The 22026-nt window shown below is 44.6% G+C and overlaps 1 protein-coding gene across 6 annotated transcripts; it reads left to right on the forward strand.

Moving 5' to 3' along the window:
- The first annotated feature begins 2342 nt into the window (after positions 1–2342).
- Positions 2343–17096, forward strand: Pgap4 (post-GPI attachment to proteins GalNAc transferase 4). 6 transcript variants are annotated; one of them, XM_085677163.2, is made up of 2 exons: positions 2343–2443; positions 15296–17096. In XM_085677163.2, the coding sequence occupies exon 2, from the start codon at positions 15352–15354 to the stop codon at positions 16579–16581; it is 1230 nt and encodes a 409-aa protein (XP_085533289.2). In that variant the 5' UTR covers positions 2343–2443; positions 15296–15351; the 3' UTR covers positions 16582–17096. The 6 variants fall into 6 exon arrangements, with proteins under 6 accessions (XP_085533289.2, XP_048276413.3, XP_048276415.3 ...); XM_048420456.3 differs by lacking the exon at positions 2343–2443 and adding an exon at positions 3334–3486; XM_048420458.3 differs by lacking the exon at positions 2343–2443 and adding an exon at positions 3638–3956.
- Positions 17097–22026: the final 4930 nt, after the last annotated feature.

Here is a 22026-nt window from a genome sequence, read left to right on the forward strand (position 1 = left end):
TTCACTGCTATTGAAGCAGAAGAAGGAGTTAACAAGTATAAGATGGCGGAAGACACAGCTCACTGCTAGAAGAGAGCTGGGGAATTATGGCAGGATGCTATAATTCAGGGATGCTATAAGTCAGGGAGCATCAGAGCGACTGAGATTCGCAATTGTAGTGTAAACTGTGACCACCTCCCCTACTGACCACTGATGTACTCACTATTGGCAATGCCCCGGGCCAGATGGCCAACAATTAACAGTACCCAGACACACATCAGGGAGGGTCTATGAAAGACAAGACCGCCTGGGGCGAGAGTCACACCTTTGCTTTGGTGTGTGTGTGCAAGCGGGCGTGGTTCAAACAGTTCCAAGCTGAAGCCTTACTTAATCCGGACATCTGCTGAAAGAGGAAGAGCAGGTAGAAATTTAGATATGGAACTGTAAAAACAAGAAAACAGAGAAACGAACTAAATCCCGAAAACTGGATTTCAGCTTTCCAGTTTTCGGGATTTAGTTTGTGCTCAAATGTTCAGGTGATCACAAATGTACTCAAATACAGGAAAAGCAGGGAGAGTCAGGGAGCTTATGTAAAAATAACAGACGATGGATGGAGGGAGGGTAAAAGGAGAGAAGAAAAACATCATCAGAGAAATCAGCTATTGCAAAAGACACACGGTGTGAAATTTAACACGTGAGTACAGGCAAGTAAATTGTCTACGAGAACATCGGAGAAAACAGTAGAATTCAGAGATGCTGCAACGGAGTACCAATGACGGTCAGTTTTCACTGTAATTCATTAGACCCGTCTAGACATAGAGGAAAGCTGGAATGACTGGTTTAGTATCACGCTTTATAAAATTATCACCAAAAACAGAAGCACTTAATAAGGGTAAAAAATAGAACCATCATGCATGCGCATATGCCAAATTGCAGAGCAATAAAATAGATGAAACAAAAACTGGAGCAGCTAAAGGAAGAAGTAGGTAAAAGCATCAACCTCATTGATCTTAGCAGTTTCCCCTAGGTGACAGACACAACTAAACAACCCAGTACCAAAGAAGAAGCTGTAAATAGCATTATGTCTGACAGAGATATAGCCGATGATTTAAAATATGAAACCACCACAAAACCAAACAGTTGCAGTACGAGCCATCTCTTCAAGACCACACGTAACACTCATGGTGGGCTTTACTCCAGACTGTTAAAGAAAAATTCTTTACAGATTCAGACAGGTGAGGTTTCTGATCTCAGAAGAACTGGAAATAAGATATGGAGAGAAACACTATCAAGAAAGTTAAAAATACATATCTAAACATATACGCGAGACAAGAACAAAAACGTTTAATTTAAACCAGGTAGACAACCTTTCTTGTAGATAGTTGGTTTCCTCTGTGCTCACCTCAAGGCTTCTTCAATGAACACATGTGCAAAGAGCCTCACCCCCCAGGGACACCGGTTCTGAACGGTTTCACTGATAGGAACTTGTCTCAAAAAGTCTGGTCTCACTACAGCCCATATTAAGGGTACAGGCCATCAGCGGCAACCGTTAAATTTTAATTCCCCGTTAAACTGCATTTCTTAGGAGACCAACCAGCCAGAGGGTGACATTCCATTGTACATGATATTATATCATGAAGGAAGCAGCCATTCAGCCTGGCAGAACAGGTCATATTCTGGATCTGTATCATCCTTCCTGACCCAAAGTTCTTCAGTAGGTACTGCCATTATTTACAGACGGAAACAATGACTGATAGATTGTTTTGCTTTCCCGTATTGTACCTTTGCCTAGAAGATCAAATTTAAATCAAAGGAAGTATGAAAGTTAACAATAACTTAGAATTCAGTGGTTTTAACACAAGATTTCATTGCCCAGGACTCACTGATGGTACTGAGTGTTCTGCAGAAGACCCAAGTACGATGCTAGGCAACAGTAAGAGCTATTGAAAGATTACAGAACAATGGTTCTCATATTTCCTGGTGCTGTGACCCTTGAATACAGCTCCTCATGCTATGGTGACTCCCAACGGTAAAATTATTTCATTGCTACCTCAAAACTGTAATTTTGCTACTGTTATGAATCATAATGTAAATATCTGATATGCAGGATACCTGATACACGACCCCTGAGACCACCGCTAGAAAATCTAGCCTATTCCTTAAAATAGCACTCATTGTATTGTGCGCTCTGCCTATGGCTGCAATTCAGACGCCCAGTGTGTTGGTGTTTTGAAAATGCCTTCATCGGATTGGCCTGTGGGCAAGTCTGTAGGGTATTTCCTTAATTAATGATTGATATGGGTAGGTCCAGGCCACTCTGTGGGCAGTGCCACCCTTCTGCAGTTTGTAGGTTGTGTAAGAATGCAGTTTAGCTAACCTCGGGAAGGCAGCCTGTAACCAGCTCCCTCCATGGTCTCTGCTTCGTTCAGTTCCTGCCTGACTTCCCTTCCTGATACACAAAGCGGTAAGATGAAAAAACCCGATTCTCCCCAAGCTGCCCTTGGTCATGATTGTTTGTTTACTGCTGTACTAGAAAGCAGCTACAACACCCAGGAACAAGACGACGATCTTCTCATTATTACATCAACTATTTGACTTAAGGAACTTCCTCCTTCTACCCTATAAATTGGTACCCAGTAACAGAAAGTGTAGATATTTACTGCATAATTTCTAGTGGTGCCTTCTATTATGCAACTTGTTTGCACCCTGAGTATTTAAATGATAATTATAGGACAATACAACTTTACAATCACCAAAATTCAAATTTCGTATAATATGCACACCTCAAAATATTCATTTAAATCCTGACCTAGACAGGCAAACTGATGGAATTGGAAAAGGGCCATAGAAAATGGCTTGTGGTGAGGGTCCTGGTGAAGCCAGGGTGCAAAGCTGGCTGTCACCTTCTCTTAGACACACACACATTTTTTTTTCTTGAGTCATTACCTATGTTGTACCAGTGTTGCATTTCAGAGATTATTCTATCCCAGTGTACATATGTTTCTCCCATCTCCAGTTACATCTCCCAGGGGCTTTTGTACTTAAATAGAAAGCATTTGGAAAATTGAAACCCATTTAGAAACAGAGGACTAGCTTTCTACGCAAACGCTTCCGCGAAAGGCAAGATGCTTCACTAAAATACATTCCCTCCGTGTGCCCACCTGATGGAATAAAACCTTGGCTCGTATTTCCCTCACAGAAGAGACAGTCCTCCTGTTCTCCTGACTTGGGGGCGACCCTGCTTTTCCCTCGCTGCCCATCAGTTGGCGCCTTTTACCTCCCCCCAACCCCCACCCCCGATCCAGCTTTGGGGGCTGCAGTCGCTCCGCAGCTCGCAGGTCACATGGCCTGGCAGAGCTTGGGGAACCCTGCGCCGGGGCGGCTACGGGAGGAGGCGAGGCTTCCGCTGCTCCTGCCCGGCAGGATTCTGCGAAGGCGCTTCCACCGAGATCTGCCAGCCTGGGCTTCGGCGACGCTGGCCTTGGCAAGCCAGGACGCCTCCACCGGGTAGGTTTCCTGTCCGGTTGGTGTCGCGGAAACGCGCCCCAGGGAGGGACCGCGGTGTGGGAACGGCGGCTGGCGCGGGGAGCGGTGCCCAGGAGGCCTGCGTCTCCCGCCGTGCGCCCGGCAGGCTGGCTCGGCCGCGGCCCCGCCCTCGGTGCGTCTGCGACACCGGGAGGGTGCGGCTCGCTCTCCTGCGGTCGCCCGCCCGGGCCAGGCTGTCACCAGGCCGAGAGATGCCGCCCAGCAGCCCCGCAGAGTCGGCCCGCGCGGGCAACCCGAGCCTTGCCGCCTAATGGCTGCCCGGGAGCGGGGGCCCCTCCGCGCGTCCACGGTGGGGCGCGTCCTCCCGCGAAGGTGACCCGAGTTCCAGCTCCCGGAAACGCCCGCGCTTGGAACGCCACTGCGATGGACTCGGGCAGTCTCGGCCTGCAGGTGGGGAAACTGAGGCCGGAGGGCAGCGGGGACTCCCCAAGGTCAGCGGCAACCACTAGGTGCTAGGCTTCTGGTTCACCTTTAAAAATCTTTTTTCCCCCAAAGTGATAGGAAGGATGGGTGTGCCTCAGCCCTCACGCTGGCTCTCGTGCCCAGGCGTCGCTCGTGCCGCACTGCGCTCCGGGAGGTGTCGTGGGGGCCGAACCCTCGCAGGTCACTGTAACCTGGCATTTCAGGCTTAGCCCTTGGTCTCTGCCTGGGGACCACGGCGCGGCTTCAAAGGTGATCTCACTAGGCGGACTCTCCGCAAAATCTGCAGGTGTGTGCGCCCTGGAGCGCACGCCTCGGTTTCAACAAGAGAAATCTTGTAAAGGAAATAGTTATTTGAGGGCGCCTTTCTAAAGGGTCTATGTACCCCAACAAAGGCCAGAAGAGGTCAGAAGAGCAAGCAACGGGTGTCTTTCGCTTAATATGAGAATCAGGAAAAAATGGAAATGATAATCATGAAGCAAAAAAAAAATAGCAAAATAAAAATAAAGCTACATCTTCTAGATTGATGAGATTCTGTTTATTTTAATTTTTTACATTTAAAGTTTTATGTTAATAATGTAGAATAATGGCATATAGTTTTAATGTTGCTTTATCCCTAGAAATCAATGCCTAATTTCCAGTGTATTAGTCTTTTGCATTTATATGGATGGAATATTCATTCTTTCCCCATATTTTAATTGAAGTACATTTATTATGGTTTTCCTAGTTATAATTCTAAACACTCTTTAAAATACTTTTATCAATTTTTTAAAAATCGTGATGTTAGTTATCTATGAATTTGTCAAAACTTTAAAATATACAGTTAAATGGTACATTTTGTTTCAGTAAAGTGTGTCGCAATAAAGCTGTTTTTTAGACAAGATTGGAGGCATTCGGGGTGGTATGACTGTAGACTAAAGTTGTTTTTAAAAGCCAGGAGAAGTATGATGGGTGATAAAAAATGCCTAATTAATAAAACATGTTATAAAGTCTCAGTAATTAAAATAACAGAGCCATGACACCAAAATATATAAAAAAGCAAACAGCTGGACATGTGGAACAGGCTTGCAATCTCTGTCTTAGGGAGGTTGAGAATCTCAAGTTTCAGGCTAGTCTGGGCTTCATAGCAAGGCCCTGTCTCAACATAATATGTAAGAATTAATGTAACATTAATAAAAATCCACAAACATAGAAATATAAGATGTGTCATAAATATAACAATTTAAATTAGGGATTTAAAGAGGGTTTAAGTTTCTTTGCTGCCCTGCGCAGTGTCCATGTGCTTGGCACAAAACTCAGTATTGAGTGAAATGCTGAGCACAGGTCATTGACATCATACATGTTCTTCACAGGCATGTGAAAGCCAGCAGGAAACCTCCTTCTCCCATGGTTCTCGGATCACTTTCATTAATTATATTCCCTATAAAAATAAAATGGTCACTTATGTGCATTTTCCTCGATGTAGTTGTCCTTCCCTTCCAATTATCCCCCCACACCCCCACACTTTTATTACAAATAGAATTTAAGTGAAAAATACCTGCTGATTTTAAGTAGCGTAGCTCTTCATTTCTGCGAGGTGTACTCGCTGAAGGAGAATTGCTAACCCCTGTCAAAGGGGATACCCTGCTATTATCTCCTAAGATTGCACCAGTCTACGTACAGATGTGCATTTGCTGAACCCTATTGCTTCTTCATGGAGTAAATTGAATTGAGATTGTGTTATCAAGATTAGTTTTGGAAAAAGGACCATCTTTCTAGTACCAAATCTCTCCAGTAGAAATGTGTGCTATTTATGCATTTAGTAATGACTTTTTGTTTGTTTGTTTGTTTTGTTTGTTTGAGTCAAGGTTTCTCTGTAGCTTTTGGAGCTTGTCCTGGAACTAGCTCTTATAGTCCAGGTTGGCCTCGAACTCACAGAGATCCATCTGCCTCCTTTTGTATAACTTTATATGCATGCTCTGCCCATTTTATTTTTATTAATTTTAATTTTAAATTATTTGTAGGTATTCCATCTTTATTCCAAATACATTCCTTTTCCATTTTCCGAGAGTTTTTTTAAATTATGTTAATGAAGTTTGGTTGATGAGATGAAATCATTTATTTTGTTTATTTTATAAATGTGCACTGTGTCCATCTTTTCAGAAGTAACCAGTAGTACCATTTACACACATGCGTGCACACACACACACACACACACACACACCATGTATTATTTTATGTTGTTACCTACCGCATCCTAAAAGGTTTTTTGTTTGTTTGGTTGGCTTTTTGTTTTGCTGTTTCTGATGGTTTTCCGTCTGATATTCTAGGGCCTAGAAGCAGTAGTCGATGTTGGGTGAGGGCAAGGATCCTGGATTTACTTTTTACTACCGCATTCCAGAATCTTTGTTAACCACAGCAAATTTACTGGGCTTTAGCTTGTCCCACTTCAAAGCGGACTTAATAACTATCATAGGCTTTTTATGCAGATCCCCTCAATGCTTAAAAGAGTGCCTGGAGCAGAAGTGCCAAGCACAGTCAGAACTAAGTTCTTCTCTGCCCTGTGTGTGACTGGGCTCTGTGCTATTCCCAGTTTTATAGTGGAGGAATTATGAGCTGTGGAGGCCAAAAGATTTAATGGGATCTTTTATTTGCTCAACAGTCGTTAAATCCCTTCTCTGGTAGAGGGCTATGCTGGGCCTGGGATGTATTTGAAGATAAATCACAGCGAATGCAGTAAGAAGGGACTCGAAGGCCTAACGTGTTTGTGAGGGAAGCCATGAAAGGCATCAGGCATCGTGGACAGTGTGTGGGCTTTGAGTTTCCTGCTTACAATTTGCTAGAATCTATTTTTCTATCGAAATGGGCTTAGTTGTAGTTGTACTTCTGTTTGAAAGCTGCCTATTTGGTCTAAAGAAATGGATTCAAGGGTCTAGAACCCCCGGAATATGCAGGGAGAACTAAACTATCTACAAATAGATAATCTACTCTGTATCCCAGGGTCCTCGTCCGTGGATTCAACTCACTGCAGACCGAAAATATTTTTAAAAACTGAACATGTATGTATTTATCTTTATTGTCATTATTTCCTAAATGATACAACACAGTTACTGTTTAGAAAACATCGGCCTTCAGATAGGTATTAGGGCTAATTTAATGTGTTTAAGAAGTGCGTAGCTTGCATGCAAATGTTGGCATTTTATATAAAGAATCAGAGCAGCTTCAGATTTTGGTATTGGTGCCCTGAGTGGTGGAGAGTCTTGGAATCAACCCCCCTTGGGTACCAAGGTAGAAAATGACAAATGCTGTGGGGGAAATTCGTGGAATGCGTCTTACTGGGTGTAAGGAAAAGGCACTTAGATCAGGTTGGAGAAATCAGGTGACTTTTGGAGGAGATGTGTACTCTTGACCTATTTTTTTCTGATTGAGTTAGCATGTGTGTAGAAAGGGTGCGGTTGAAAAGGTTGTTAGAGCTGAACTCTGAGGGATCTTGGCAAAGCATTTGGACTTCTGCAGACACAGGGCATTATTATCGACCAGCTTTATAGAAAAGAGTGCTCTTCTGACCCATGCATTCAGAGGATGGTAATGGAAGCTGTTACCTTCGTCTGCAGCATCCCATCCAGGGCTGACAAAGAACTTCCATCTAAGTGATGTCTTCATTGTGAGATACTTCCATTGTTTTATTTTTTAAAACTAGCATGTATAGCACAGGTCTAGTTGTGGAATTGTCGTAATACTTTGTTCTTACTTGTCCTTAGACTCCATCACTTGACCGTCTGCTCACCCTTGGCTGCTCTCCTTCCTCTCCCCAGATCCCTCTCTTTTCACATGATTTATATTCCATTACCCTATTTGTCCCCTTCCCCCTCAGATATCTAGTCCTCTTGAGGTCCTCTTTCTGGTTCTGTAACTTAACTGCCATGTAAATGCATGCACGTGTGCCAGCGTGCACGCGCGCGCGCACACACACACACACACAGACACACAGACACACAGACAAAGTGTCGAATCTGCATACAAGAGAAAACATGGCATCTGTCTTTCTGAGTCTGGCCTAGTTGGCTTAATGTAATGATTTCCAGTTCAGCCCATTTCCCTGCCAGGTGTCATTATTTCTCTTTTTTTCATGGCTGAAAAAAAAAATTCTACTGTGTTCTGTGTACTATGCTTTCTTTATCATTTCGTCTGTTGATGGACATGTAGTGTGCTTCCATTTCCTGCCTGTTGTGAACACTACACCAAGGCATAGAGGTGTACAAGTATCTCCATGGCATGTTGACTTACAGTCCTCTGTGTTTGTAATCGAGAGTGAAACAACTAAGTCATATGGTCATTTTCTCTCTCTCTCTCTCTCTCTCTCTCTCTCTCTCTCTCTGTGTGTGTGTGTGTGTGTGTGTGTGTGTGTGTGTTTTAAGAAACCACCATATTGGTTTCTGTAATGGCTACATGAGTTCACACTCCTACCAGCAGTAATTAATAGTTCCTTTTTCTTCACATCCTACACAGCATTGCTGTGAATTTTTTGATGTTAGCCATTCTGATTAGAGTGTAATAGAATCACTAAGTTTTGTTCAAGGTTAATTAAATATTATTTTATGCCTATGACTGTTTAGCCTACACCTTTGCATGTCTGATGCCCGCAGAAGCTGGTAGAGGCATCACATCACCTGATTCTGAGGTTATGGCTGCTTTTAACAAGCTGCTATTTGGATGCTGGGAAATGAACCTGTGTCCTCTGCAAAAGCAGCAAGTGATTTTAACCCCAGGGCCCTCTCCGCAGCTCTTAAAGTAGTTTTAATTTGCATTTTCCTAATGGCTAAGGATATTGAATGGTTTTCATATATATATTTTGGCCGTTTGCATTTCTTCTTTTGAGAATGGCCTGTTCAATTTATTAGCCCATTGGCATCTTAAATTTTTGTTTTTGAGATTGTAATATAATTACAGCATTTTCCCCTTCCCTTTCCTTCCTTCAAGCCTTCCCATATACTCTTCTCACTCTCTTTCAAATTCATGACCTTCTTTTCTTTAATTGCTATCACATGCAAATATATGTCTCTCTCTCTAGACATGTATGTTCCTAAATATAGCCTGATTGATCTATATAATGTTATATCTATGCTTTCAGGACTGATATTGATACACAACTGATATCAATATCCATTTGATAGTGAATAACCAGTCATCGTGCTTCCCTACGGAAGACTGTTTCTCCTGCTGTTTGCATTGTGTTGTTGCCTGTAGTTCTTTCTGTGAGCTTGAGGTCTCGAGGACTCTCCCTTGTCTGTGCTGGCATGTCTGTTGTTGTTCTTGCTCAGCTCTTGTTAGGCAGTCACGTTGATGAGACTTTATGGCTGTCAGTTCTCATGCAACTTGGAAACACAACCTCACAGCAAGGGTCCCCATCATCTGACTCTTAAGGTTTTTTCTGCCCCCTCTTCTACAATGTTCCCTGGGCCTTAGGTGTGGGAGTTGTTTTGTAGATGCATTCAGTGGATCTGGGCTCAACAACTTTGCATTTTAATTGTTTTTGGTTTTCTATAATGGTCTCCTTCTGTTGCAAAGAGAAGTTTTCTTGATGAGGGGGAGATAAGACTTTTCTGTGGGTGTATGGATAAATATTTAGCATGTAGTTAGTGTTCCATTGATTTAGTAAAGTGGTGCTTGTAGGATCCTACCCGGTATCCATGACTTCACTAGTTATTATACCCTCCTTCTATAACTTACCTCCCTCTCCCTCCCAAAATAGAGCTGCCCCTTTCCCCATTTACCCAATTATTCCTTGTGTACCTTGCTATTACCCTCTCTATTGTTCCTCCATCTCCATACCCCAGCTATGGTCCCTTTTTACTTCTTGGTTTCTGCAGAAACTTATATGCACTCACATCTGAAGATTTGGAACTAGGAGCCTCCAATGAGAGAGAAAATAATATGTTTGTCTTTCTGGGTCTGAGATACCTCACTCCATATTATCCTTTCTACTTCCATCCATTTATCTGCAAAGTTCATGATTTCATTTTTATTTACAGCTAAATAGTATTCCATAGTGTGTATTCCACAGTATTCCATACTCCATTGTCATTATCTGTGGATTGGAGAACATTTAGTTTGTTTGTGTTTTTCTATTTCCTAGCGATTGTGAACAGAGCAGCAGTGAGCACGTGGAGTCCTTTGGGCACATGCCAAGCAGTGGTATAGCTGGCTCATATAATAGATTTCCTTTTAGCTTCTTGACTGTTCTCCACACAGATTTCCACAGTACCTGCACCAGTCTGCAACCCCACCAGCAATGAATGTGGGTTCCTGTCCCCATGCCCTCTCCAGTACTTCTTGTTGTTTGTTTGTTTGTTTTATTCTGATTGGAATAAGATGAAAATCAAAAGATTGTTTTGATTTGCAGTCCCCTACCTGCTATGGATGATGAACATTTTTTGAGATATTTCCTAGCCGTCCTTTTCTTCTGAGAGCTCCTCTGTTCAGGTCCCCGTCCCAATCCCTGGAGTTGGGAAGGGCCTAGAAGGAGTAGAGAAGCCAGAATCTGCTAGGCTCTTATACTCCGGTGTCTGGGAATGTGGTGATATCTGTCATGAAGGAAGGTGGACTTGGGGAAAATAGACAGCTTCCAGGTACCTACTTCCTGACACATAGCGTGGTGTTCTGTCTCTCAGATCCCCATGGCTCCTTCAGTTTAGTTTTTACAACATTGACACTAAAACACAGTGTCTACTACCACACTGTGTACTTATTCAGACAAATTCTAAGTTGTGCTTCTTTCTCGGTGTCATTATCCCTTACTGTACTTTCTGAGTCCCATACCCTCGCTGTGGTATTAGGTGGAACTCAGTTCAGGGAATGGCTGCCCCTTAAGGTGCGGTAATTGCAAGACATAAATAAGAACTTACCACCATGGAACTGAAGCAATTGCTATCAAGCTGACTCAGAAAAACCTGTCAGACTACAATGTTAATGAAGTGAGGGCCTAGGCAGGTAATCTTATGGGTGACTAAGGACTTCTGGGAATAAAAAGTGTCAGAGTAATTGTGCGGACACACCTTCCTTTCATCTGCTTCTAGTTATATAATCGCGGCTCATCGCTGCCTGCATTCATAGGATGGGAGAGAACTGTGAATGAAAAAAAAAATCCCATATATTTTGGTTCAGTTCCTTGAGATCATTTACGTTAAACTGTATCTGGAGAGTGCAATAAACAGTGGGTGCCGTTGGACACCACACCCCAACATATCGCCCCCAGACAGCCAGAACATAATCCTGAATGCCTACAGAACTCAGGGATTTTGGCCAAGCCGCTCATCTGGGCTCATCTGGTCATCAAATGAGAGTGTAATCCCATTTTTATGACCCACGACGAGTGTGCTAATTTGTAGCATTCAACAGTATTTTTTTCGGAGATGATAGGAGAGTTGAGCCAATCATATTCTGTTTTCGGGGCGTGCCGCCCTCAGGCAAAAGCCTGCCTATAAACCTAGCAAACGCGCTCCACTAGCTCTCTTTTTGCCTGGCTCCTGCGTCCGTCCGGACGGATCGGTTGGATTCTGGTGTAAGCTGCTGTAAGTCTTACTTCTGTTTATTAAAGCTGTATATTTTGCATCAAGATAGTCTGGGGACTTTTCTTTACCAATCGCCCTGCAGCTTCACTTCTCCTTGAGGGGATGACCTGTATCTCCCTGACCACAGACTTCAGCCTTTTCTTTCTTTTCTTTTCTTTGATTTATTTATTATGTATACAGTGTTCTGTCTGCATGTATGCCACCAGACCAGAAGAGTGCACTAGATCTCATTATAGATGGTTGTGAGCCACCATGTGGTTGCTGGGAATTGAACTCAGGACCTCTGGAAGAGCAGGCAGTGCTCTTAACCTCTGAGCCATCTCTCCAGCCCCGACTTCAGGCTTTTCATACCCTCTTTCTGCTTCAGGCTTTTACTAGCCTCTTTCCATTTCTGTGCCTGGTCTGTTGAGTTGGAAAACTAAGTTCTTCCAAACCACTGAACTTTGGGGATTATTTCAGAAGCCTTCTCTGACTCCAGTTCGCCAGGGTTGGGGAACAGAGCTTATGCCCTGTGAGGGTTTGGGGCTTTCTTGGAGCACCTAGATCCTTTCTTTTCTCATGGGAGTCTAGCGATCATCCTGCAGCCCTTTGTTTCTGACCATCAGCTTCCTGCTTCCCTAGCTCTGCAGGAGAGTTTCCTTCCCCTGTTGCTGTGGCTGGTGGATGGAATGGGTGGATTTCATCTCTTGGCATACCAGCGAGGATGCAAATTTGACTCAGTCTGAGCATCTACCTGACCTAAGATGCACAGCCCTGGTAGCCATTTCCTCTGCACATTGATCCATAAGGAGAAGCGCATTGGCTGCCTGCTTCTAATCTACTTCTGTCCCTGAATCCAGTAGGACAACCAGCGTCAACAGATCTGTGTGCAAGAGTGCTAGGTCCTTGTCATAAATCATCAAGGTTGGTGGCTGTTTGTCACTCCAGTGGGAGCTGATCCCTGCAAGCAGAGATCCTCGGCACTTATGATTGAGTTCCTCTCCTTCCCTGATCACCTATGGAACTGCAGCCTGCAGTAAGGGACTGAGAGATGTTTGTGGTTTGATCTCCTCCCGTGGAGAAAGCTCCTGGGATCAAAGGTCCTCTTTATGTTGACACGGGCACTCCTGCTTCTGTCCCTCCTGCCATATCATTGTAATCCATAGCTTTTATTGTGCTCCCGGTATTTTCCAAGCTGACTTCCTCATCTTGGTGCCTTTGTATGTAAGCCCTTCGTCTAGATGGACTAGCTCCCTTGACTAATAACCACGGCAGGGAGAATAGTGGGGGCAAGAAGCCCCACAAATGGTCCTGTTCCCAGAGCTGCTACGCTAGAGGCGTGGGATTGCCCCAGTTCCAATATTGGGTGCCCAGTAGTCATGATGAGGAACTAATTAGGTAAGATGATGTACAAGTCTGTGGTGTACTAACTCTGTGAACTTAAGCAGATCAGAGGGAGAAAGAACCAGTCTATAGTACACTGATACTCACAAACCAGCAAGCCTAGGGTCATGTGCTGCCAAAAGCTTCTTGCTTCTTCCCCTCTGTCAGCTCTCCAGATCTCTTGACAGTACTAAAATGGTTTGACTCACATCTGGATTCCCAGGACCATTGTCTTTTGTCGCAGTCTTGTCTCTTGTCTCGACTTCCTTGAAATGTGTCACAACACTGTAGAGAAATGTCTGGTGTTCTACATGACTGTGGAAGGCAGGTGAGGATCACTACTCTAAAGAACAAGCCCTCAAATCATTACTGGGTGACACACTTGGCTTCATGTAGCTCACAACACTAACCAGTAGAGATGTTGGAGAATGAGGTGAGCTGTTGGGACAGACCTTCATCTAGACCCATAGAGACTCTCCTTTCAGCTCACATATTACTGCCAACCCCGAGTCATATGACCCTGAAGAAGGCATGCTAGGAAATGAAGTTCAGTGTGTGGTTGGTTGCTAAAGGTAGCCTGCAAGTAGGGAGTGCCGGCAGACAGAACAACCGCAACCTCATGAGACACAGACAGCCCTCCCTCCATCATTCACAAGCTGGACCACTTTCTTCGAAATGTCTGCGAATACCATGCTTCTGACGCAAGAGTATGCTTTTGATACTATAGCTATCAGTCTTGCATTAAGCCTACTACTCTTACACTAGCTTCATTATCTTAAATTTTGGTGTTTGGTTTTCTATCTGAAACATTAGGAGTTCTTGCTTTTCAAATATTAATTGAATATGAGCATCAGTTTTACTTTTTCAATTGTGTGAAAAACACATGTGTGTGCAGATTGTACGGGAGTATGTGGACATGTAAGCATGTGCATGTGGAGGCTAAGAGCATTTCTCAGGTAAGACCATCTTGCTTTCTTTCTCTTTTTCATGTGCACAGGCGTGTTTGCATGTTCATGTATGTGAATGTGCCATGATGAGTTGCACAGGTCAGAAGACAGCCCTTCAGTGTCCATCCTTCCCTTCCACCTCCTTTGAGATGGTCTCACAGCTGTCTACGCCAGACTTGCTGGCTCCCAGGAGTCTGGTTTGTGCCTACCATTTCCCTAGAGGAATACTGGCTTTATGAGCACATGCTTGCTACCTCAGCTAGCTTTTCTGTGCGATCTGGGGATTTGAACTCGTGTTCTTATGCTTACACGGCAGGCAGTTTCCCCACTAAGCCATCTTTCCAGCCTCTCACTTTGTTTTTAATCTAGGGTCTCTGTCCTGACAGGAAGTTTGACAAGTAGGCTAAGCTGGCCAGCCAGTGAGTGCAGGGACCTGTCTGCTGGTCTCTCCCTCCCCAGTGGGAGGATTGAAAGGATGCCCTTCCATGAACAGTTTTGGGGAGGGGCTAGTTTTAGGGTTCAGACTCGGGTCCTTTGTTTGCAGGGCAAGTGCTTTACTGATTTAGTCATCTTCCCCAGCTCCATGAGGCATATTTTAATGACATTTTAATTCTGTTTAATTTTCTTCTCTAACATGTTTAATATCCATCATGAACCCACGAGACAGTGATTATTTCTATTTGAGAACTGAGGAATCCAGGATATAGAGAGGTGAAGTGGCTTCCTGCCAATTGAATAGCAGATCTGAGGTCCTTACCTCATACCTGTGCTCTGAGGAAGATGTCCCAAGACATCCCTTTCTGAATCAAACTGTTTCTTCCTCTACTTACCCCACCCACCTCACTGAAAAGCCCCATTGTAGATTCTCCAGTGGGATGATTCCCTCTCCTTTCAAAGTCTACAGGTTGCTTGTGTAAGGAAAATGTCTTCTCCCAAATATAGTCCTATGCAAATAAATTAGGGGGACAATCAGAATTAAATGATTAGATTAAATGAGACTAGAGGAATCAAAGATGGCATTAAATAGCAAGGCCCACCAAGTATTCCTTTTTTATTGAAATATGCAGAAAAGGTTTTCAGAAATTACACAGCCAAGTACTATGCATCGATGCTTCTCTAACTCTGTGTGTTTCTTCTGTGTCAAACTTTGACCCCCGTGTGCCTGTGGTAACACCCGTGTCTTTTGTAGCTAGTGAATGAAAATAATTTTACCAGCCACCGGCGATCTAATGATACACTGTGACGCTAACATCACGTTTTTAGACACGGAGTTGGTTGAATGCGCAGAGTACATCTGACCATAAACAATGAGAGAATCTCAAGGCTCACTGACAGACAGAATCCAAGAAAAACTGTCACTGCGGAAAGTCCTTTTGAGTCTCCAGCCGCTACACAACCTTGAACTACAGTTTCTGATTTGATGTGTGCTGGACTGCATTGTTGGGATTTTTTTTTTAAGTTTTTGTTTCTGATTCTGTTTTCTCTCTTTAGGTTTGACTTAATGATTCTGGCCTGAAATCCAGGATGGTTTGTTCTTGGGACCAGACATGACCAAAAGTTGCCTCATGACCACGCCAACCTCTCCAGCTGCCATGCTTCTCCGGAGGCTTCGGCGACTCTCCTGGGGCAGCACCGCTGTCCAGCTCTTCATCCTAACTGTGGTGACGTTTGGCTTGCTGGCCCCGCTGGCCTGCCACCGGCTCCTGCACTCCTACTTCTATCTGCGCCATTGGCATCTAAACCAGATGAGCCAGGAGTTCCTGCAGCAAAGCCTGAAGGAGGGGGAGGCTGCCCTTCACTACTTTGAAGAGCTGCCCTCTGCCAATGGTTCTGTGCCCATCGTGTGGCAGGCCACCCCGCGGCCCTGGCTGGTGATCACCATTATCACCGTGGACAGGCAGCCCGGCTTCCACTATGTCTTACAGGTAGTATCGCAGTTCCATCGTCTTCTGCAGCAGTGCGGCCCCCAGTGCGAGGGGCACCAGCTCTTCCTGTGTAATGTGGAGCGGAGTGTGAGCCATTTTGACGCTAAGCTGCTGTCTAAGTACGTCCCCGTGGCCAACCGCTACGAGGGCACCGAGGATGATTACGGCGACGACCCTTCAACTAACTCGTTTGAGAAAGAGAAGCAAGACTATGTCTATTGCCTGGAGTCATCGCTGCAGACCTACAATCCAGACTATGTCTTGATGGTGGAGGATGACGCCATACCAGAAGAACAGATCTTCCCGGTATTGGAGCACCTTCTGCGGGCTCGCTTCTCCGAACCACACCTCCAGGATGCCCTGTATCTGAAGCTCTATCACCCGGAGAGGCTCCAGCACTACATCAACCCGGAGCCTATGCGGATCCTGGAGTGGGTTGGCGTGGGCATGCTGCTGGGGCCTGTGCTAACCTGGATATACATGAAATTCGCCTGTCGCCCGGGCTTCAGTTGGCCGGTCATGCTTTTCTTCTCCCTGTACAGCATGGGGCTGGTGGAACTGGTGGGCCGACACTATTTCCTGGAACTGCGGCGCCTGAGCCCCTCCTTGTACAGTGTGGTTCCCGCCTCTCAGTGCTGCACCCCAGCTATGCTCTTCCCCGCCCCTGCAGCCCGCAGGACCCTCACCTATCTGTCCCAGGTGTACTGCCACAAGGGCTTTGGCAAGGACATGGCACTGTACTCTCTGTTAAGAGCCAAGGGGGAGCGGGCCTACGTGGTGGAGCCCAACCTTGTGAAACACATCGGACTCTTCTCCAGCCTCCGGTACAATTTTCATCCCAGCCTGCTCTAGGAGTGCTAGAAAAAAGTACTTCTGTACTTGGCGACTTCCTGGAGAGACACACACTGAGCTCTTTCTTTAAACATGGTTGCTTGCAGATATTCCGTTGTTTACTATCTCTAGGTGTAAACGCACCGGGACAGCGGAGGAATGCATCCAAGTCAAGAGCCCCCACTGGGCATTGCGCAGCCGGAGCCGCAGCTTGCCACCGGTCTGGATCTCCGTCCCTCCACACAGCCACACTGCCTCATGCAGTTTGTCCATGACAGTTACCTTCTGCCATCGTCTGTAAGCTCTGCCTCGCGACAGAGCTCGTGACCGCCAAAAATCTTGTGCACCGTGGTGTAAGACTTGTGTTAGGGTTTTAAGGGTAGAATATGGTGGGCAGTCCAACTCTTTCGAATGGATTCCTTTCTCGCAGGTATGAGAACAGATGCGTGCTTAGAACATGTGCCCCAAAAGGCAGGCCCATGTTGTCATATTCTCCTCGTTTTCCTCAACCTGGTGTAATAAACACGTAAAAGTTGTACTGTGCCTGTTGTCTCCAGGGCAGCGATCTGGCTCCTCGGCGGCGATACAATGGCTTCTTTCCCGTATACCTGTAGTGTACTCGGAGTCAGTGCTGTCGGTGAGAGCTTTACATCACAGCCAAGTCTGGAAGCACTTTCTGAATTACCCGGGTTCAGTGCCTTCCGTTCAATACTGAGTTAATATTCAATATTTCTGTCATGGTCTGATTCCTTGGCAGGGGGACATTTCAGAAGGGTCTAGAGGGGTTGAAGACGCAGTGCGATCGGTAATGAAAGGTCCCCCAGACTATCTTACAAAAGATACAGCTTTAATAAAACAGAAGGAAAAACTTACACCAGAATCCCAACCTTCCGGAATGCTGGATCCAGGCCAGAGCAAGAGAGGGGGTGGGGGTGGGGATACACCCTCCAGGTTTATAGGTAAACTTTTGTCTTAGGGTAACACGCCCCACAGACAGAATGTGATTGGCTGAACTTCCCTATCATCTCCCCCTTTTTTCTAAAATAAGACAGAACAAAACCAAATACTACTATATACAACAGAAACAAATAATAAATATAAAATTACAAACAACAAACAATATTAAGCAAAAAGCATATAACAAAAATTTTACTAAACATTCCATTTTAAGGAGTCTAAATAATGTGGAGGGTAACTACAACTATCTAATCTTTAACTCCATCAAAGATCTGAGAAGGGAAATAATTTTACTCAAGCAGCCTGGAAGTACAAGAGGGAAACTTCCGAAATGTGCGACAAATGGAAGAGACAACTGAATTCCTGGGCAATCACCCAAAGTCTCGTTTGTAATGTTGAGTCAACCAACTTTGGTTAAGTTCTGATGTAACTGACATGCCATTTTTTAAAGGCAAGAAACCTTTTAGGACTCTCTCATCTTGTCTTGGCAAGATAAGACAATCCTGCTTTTATCCATTTTCGGATATTTTGTAATTTTGTCAGTGTTTGAGGTATGGGCTTTTTCTTTGTCCAAATCAAGGGGTGACCTCTATACAAGGAGCATAGCCTTCTCCCTACCTTTGCAGCCTAAAGGTTCACCTTCATTTCATTTTTCTACTAGTAGCATTATAGTGCGGAAGAGAAAGTATGGGCTACGGCCAAAAGATCTACAGTTTGCATGTTTATGAGACAGAACACATACACATGCTTGCATGTCTCTCTCTCTCTCTCTCTCTCTCTCTCTCTCTCTCTCTCTCTCTGTGTGTGTGTGTGTGTGTGTGTAAAGACTTTAAATTTAAAATTTTTTAAATTTTTATTTTTGTTATTTATTTATTTATTCTTCTCTCATATATTGCATCCTGACCACAGTTTCCCCACCGATCCTCTCAGTCCCCCGCCTTACATTCCCTCTTCCCCAGATCTACTCTTCCTTGTTTCTCTTCAGAAAATGGCTGACCTCCCAGGGATATCAACCAAACATGGCATACCAAGTTACTATGAGGCTAGGTATTTCCCCTCATATTAAAACTGGACAAGACAGCCCAGCAGGAAACAAAGTCTCCTAAAAGCAGGCGAAAGAGTCAGAGAGACCCCTGATCCTACTGTTAGGAGTCCTACAAGAACACCAAGGTGCACAACCACAACATATATTCAGAGGACCTAGACTCTTACAGGCTCCCTAATGTTGGTTGGTTCAGTTTCTATTAGCCCCTATTAGCCCTGACTGGTTGATTCTGTGGATTTTCCTGTGGTATCCTTGACCCCTCTGGCTCATATAATCTTTCCTCACCCTCTTCAAGTTTCTCCAAGCTTCTCCTGATATTTGGCTGTGGGTCTCTGCATCTGTCATTGCCCCCATCAGTTGCTGCCTGAAGCCTCTCTGATGAAGATTATACTAGGCTGTGGTCTACAAGGATAATAAAGCATAATTAGTAATCATTTCATTAACTTTTTTTTCTGGTCAGTGTTTGGCCCTATCCTAGTCTCTGGGCCATCCAGCTCTGCCAGGCAGTGTTGAGTGTGGGCTTCCTCTTGTGGCATGGGTTCCAAGCTGGACCAGTCATTGACTGGCCACTCCCACCTCAACTTCTGTTCCACCTTTACCCCAGCAATCCTGTAGATGGGACCAATTGTAGACAGCTTCCTGTACAGTACACCAAGTAGGCAGGCACTGAGATCAACAATTAATAAATGAACCTCATGAAGCTGACAAGCTTCAGTAAAACAAAGGACACCATCAGTAGGGCAGAGCAGCAGCCCACAGAATGGGAAAAGATGATCACCAACTCCACATCCAACAGAGGGTTAATATCCAAAGTTTATAAAGAACTCAAGAAGCTAGACATTCAAAATTTTTAAGTTGTATGTTCTTGAAGGGGATGTTACGTGTGTGAAAATATGCTCAGGTGTGTGCACACATGTGAAGATGGCCCCAGGCTGGTATCAGTTGTCCTCCTCAGCTCTCTACTGAAGTTTTGGAGACAGGGTCTCTCACTGAACAGAAAGCTTCAGTTTGGCTAGACTGGCTGGGCAGCAAGCTCCTGACATCCTGCTGCTTCCCCTCGAAGGGTCTTACAGATGTGTGCTGTTCTGCCCGACTTCCCTGTGGGTGTTGGGAAGCAACCTCAGATCCTCATGCTTGTATGGCAGCCCCGTATCAAGTGAGCCATCTCCCTAAGCCACACTGGTAAATTCTGAGGAAAGATATCCACTATATTGCGTAGTGGGGGCACAGGGCTTGTGACTGACACCAGCATAATAGTTGTTTGAGCCCAACGACTGCTAGAAATACAGACTGGCTTTTCATTGCAGCAACTAAGGATCATTTTACATCTGACCCCACCTCCAATCAAACAAAAACCAATTGTTCATTCTGGAAATTAACTGAAACTCCCGTTGAACTTGTTCCAGGATGAATGTCTGAACCTTCCTTCTCTTAAATCTCACACATGAATGTTCCTGGATAATGCTTAATTAAACTAGCAGCCAGCCACTCTCCTCATGGGGATGAACAATTTTTTTAGGATTTAAGCTGTTGCCCAGGTTGGATGTCACATTGTGTTGGCTTCTGAATTTCCATAATGTTCTTCTATCTTGACATCTGCCCGTAAACAATGAGGAAGATTGTAAGAGCGGATCTCCCTTGCCCTCCAAGTGGACAGGTTCAGCCCCTGAGAGGTGGAAAGGGGGGCTAACAGCTTTTATGTCAATGCTGAAGTTCTGAGCAGGGGCGCTGTAGGAGAACTGAGGGACGTGGGTTATCAGGAGGGTGAAGAATTTAAATTTATCATTGTCAGGCTGGAGAAGCCACTGACTGTATCTGCACCAATGCATCAGCTAAAAGCACTGGTTCCGCTGAGGCTTCCCAAAGAGATTTCTGTCATTTTTTTTCCCTCAATTTTTAAAATTTTTATACAGAGTCTTGACATGTTGTCCACTTTAAATTTATGATCCTGCTGCCTCTACCTCCTAAGTGCTGGGATTACAGACATGTACTATGCTTAGCTTACCATTCTCTTTTTAAACTTTTTAAAGATGTATTTGTTTTTAAACGTGTGTGTGCACACACATATCCATTGAGGTCAGGCACTTTGAAACCTAGCAGATCCTCTGGAGCTGGGGTTACCGGTCCCTGTGAACTGCCTGATCTGGTTCTGGAATCAAACTCAGATCTCTCTGAGCCATCTCCTCAGTCCTATAATTCTTTTTATGTATGGATTTTTTCCTAACATGTCAAACAGCCTCCCTACCCCATTACTGCATACACACACATACATCATATGGCATCCGAACAGTCTGGACAACAGCTTGCTGACTGTATAAGCTGCCATAGTAATGGGTCATTGAATGCCACAACTTACACTTGTTTTGGATAATTATAAATTGGGGCCACCGGCCATTTCAACTCTCATTGATGTAAACTTTATTCAGTGCAGTGATCATTCCTTCACTCCTTCGTTGCTTGTCCTGGCCCCCTAAGCAGGCTGTGGAACCCCCAGGGACAGTTTTTGTAGGTGTTTCTCGTCGAAGCCCTAGGAAGTTGGAGTAACACCTACAACCCAAGAAAGAACCCTTGAGGACAGATGCCGTCAACACGCTGAAGACAACTCGTAACAGCGAAAAGTAGCTGAGCATGAAAGGCCCCGTTGCACATCTCGTTCTACATATATAAAAGTTACACAAAGGTACTTACCACAGCCAATTCCCACACCCCTGGCCTTGTTTGCTGTTTTTTTCCTCTCCCTAATTTTATTTCTTAATCCCATTTTTCTTTGTGAAATCTACCCCCTCCCCCCCCCAAGTAGTTCCATTATGGGCTCCTTTACGCTTTATTGGTTTATTTGTTCATTCCTTTCCTAGGTATCAGCTAAACCAAAGCCATGAGTGAAGCACAGCAATCCCCCGTATGTGCAGTTGATGCTCTGTCGAAGAAGATGGGGGCAGAAAACAAAATAATTGCAAGTAAGAGAATTTCAGGCAGGGACCAAGAGGCATGCAGGAAATGGGTTATTTGATAGATTGATCGGGAAGTGAGGCGGTGGGTTTAAATTGAACTTATGTGAAATATACCGGAAGATGGTAGCCAAGGGAAAAGTATTCTAGGCAATGCAATGGCCTTGGGATAGCCACTAGTGTAGACTTTCCAAGAACCCGAAAGAAAGCCAGCTCACTAGAATTTGAGGACGGCTATACATGAAGCTAGTGTTTGCATGGATCGGATCATATCAGGTCTGGGAAGTCTGGACATGGGTGGATTTAATTCCAATTACAGTTAATTAATTAAGCAAGTTAATAAATTATTTTTGCAGTGCATCGATAATCCATTGCATTCTCTACTCCGAGTCTCTGGAGTTCGTGGCAGTGGGGCATGCAGAAGAGCCTTACCATCTAAGAGTGTGTGTAAGAGAGAGACTACCTCACACAATGAGGTCTTTGTCTCCTTTCCCTTATTTTTCTGACAGTTTAAAG

This window comes from Myodes glareolus, chromosome 16 (assembly GCF_982192425.1).
Source record: "Myodes glareolus chromosome 16, mMyoGla1.1, whole genome shotgun sequence".
NCBI classification, from domain to species: Eukaryota; Metazoa; Chordata; class Mammalia; order Rodentia; family Cricetidae; genus Myodes; species Myodes glareolus.

What these genes read in the sequence shown, in the direction of transcription:
- Pgap4 (XM_085677163.2), top strand. Translation starts at nt 15,352, where the DNA reads ATGACCAAAAGTTGCCTCATGACCACGCCAACCTCTCCAGCTGCCATG.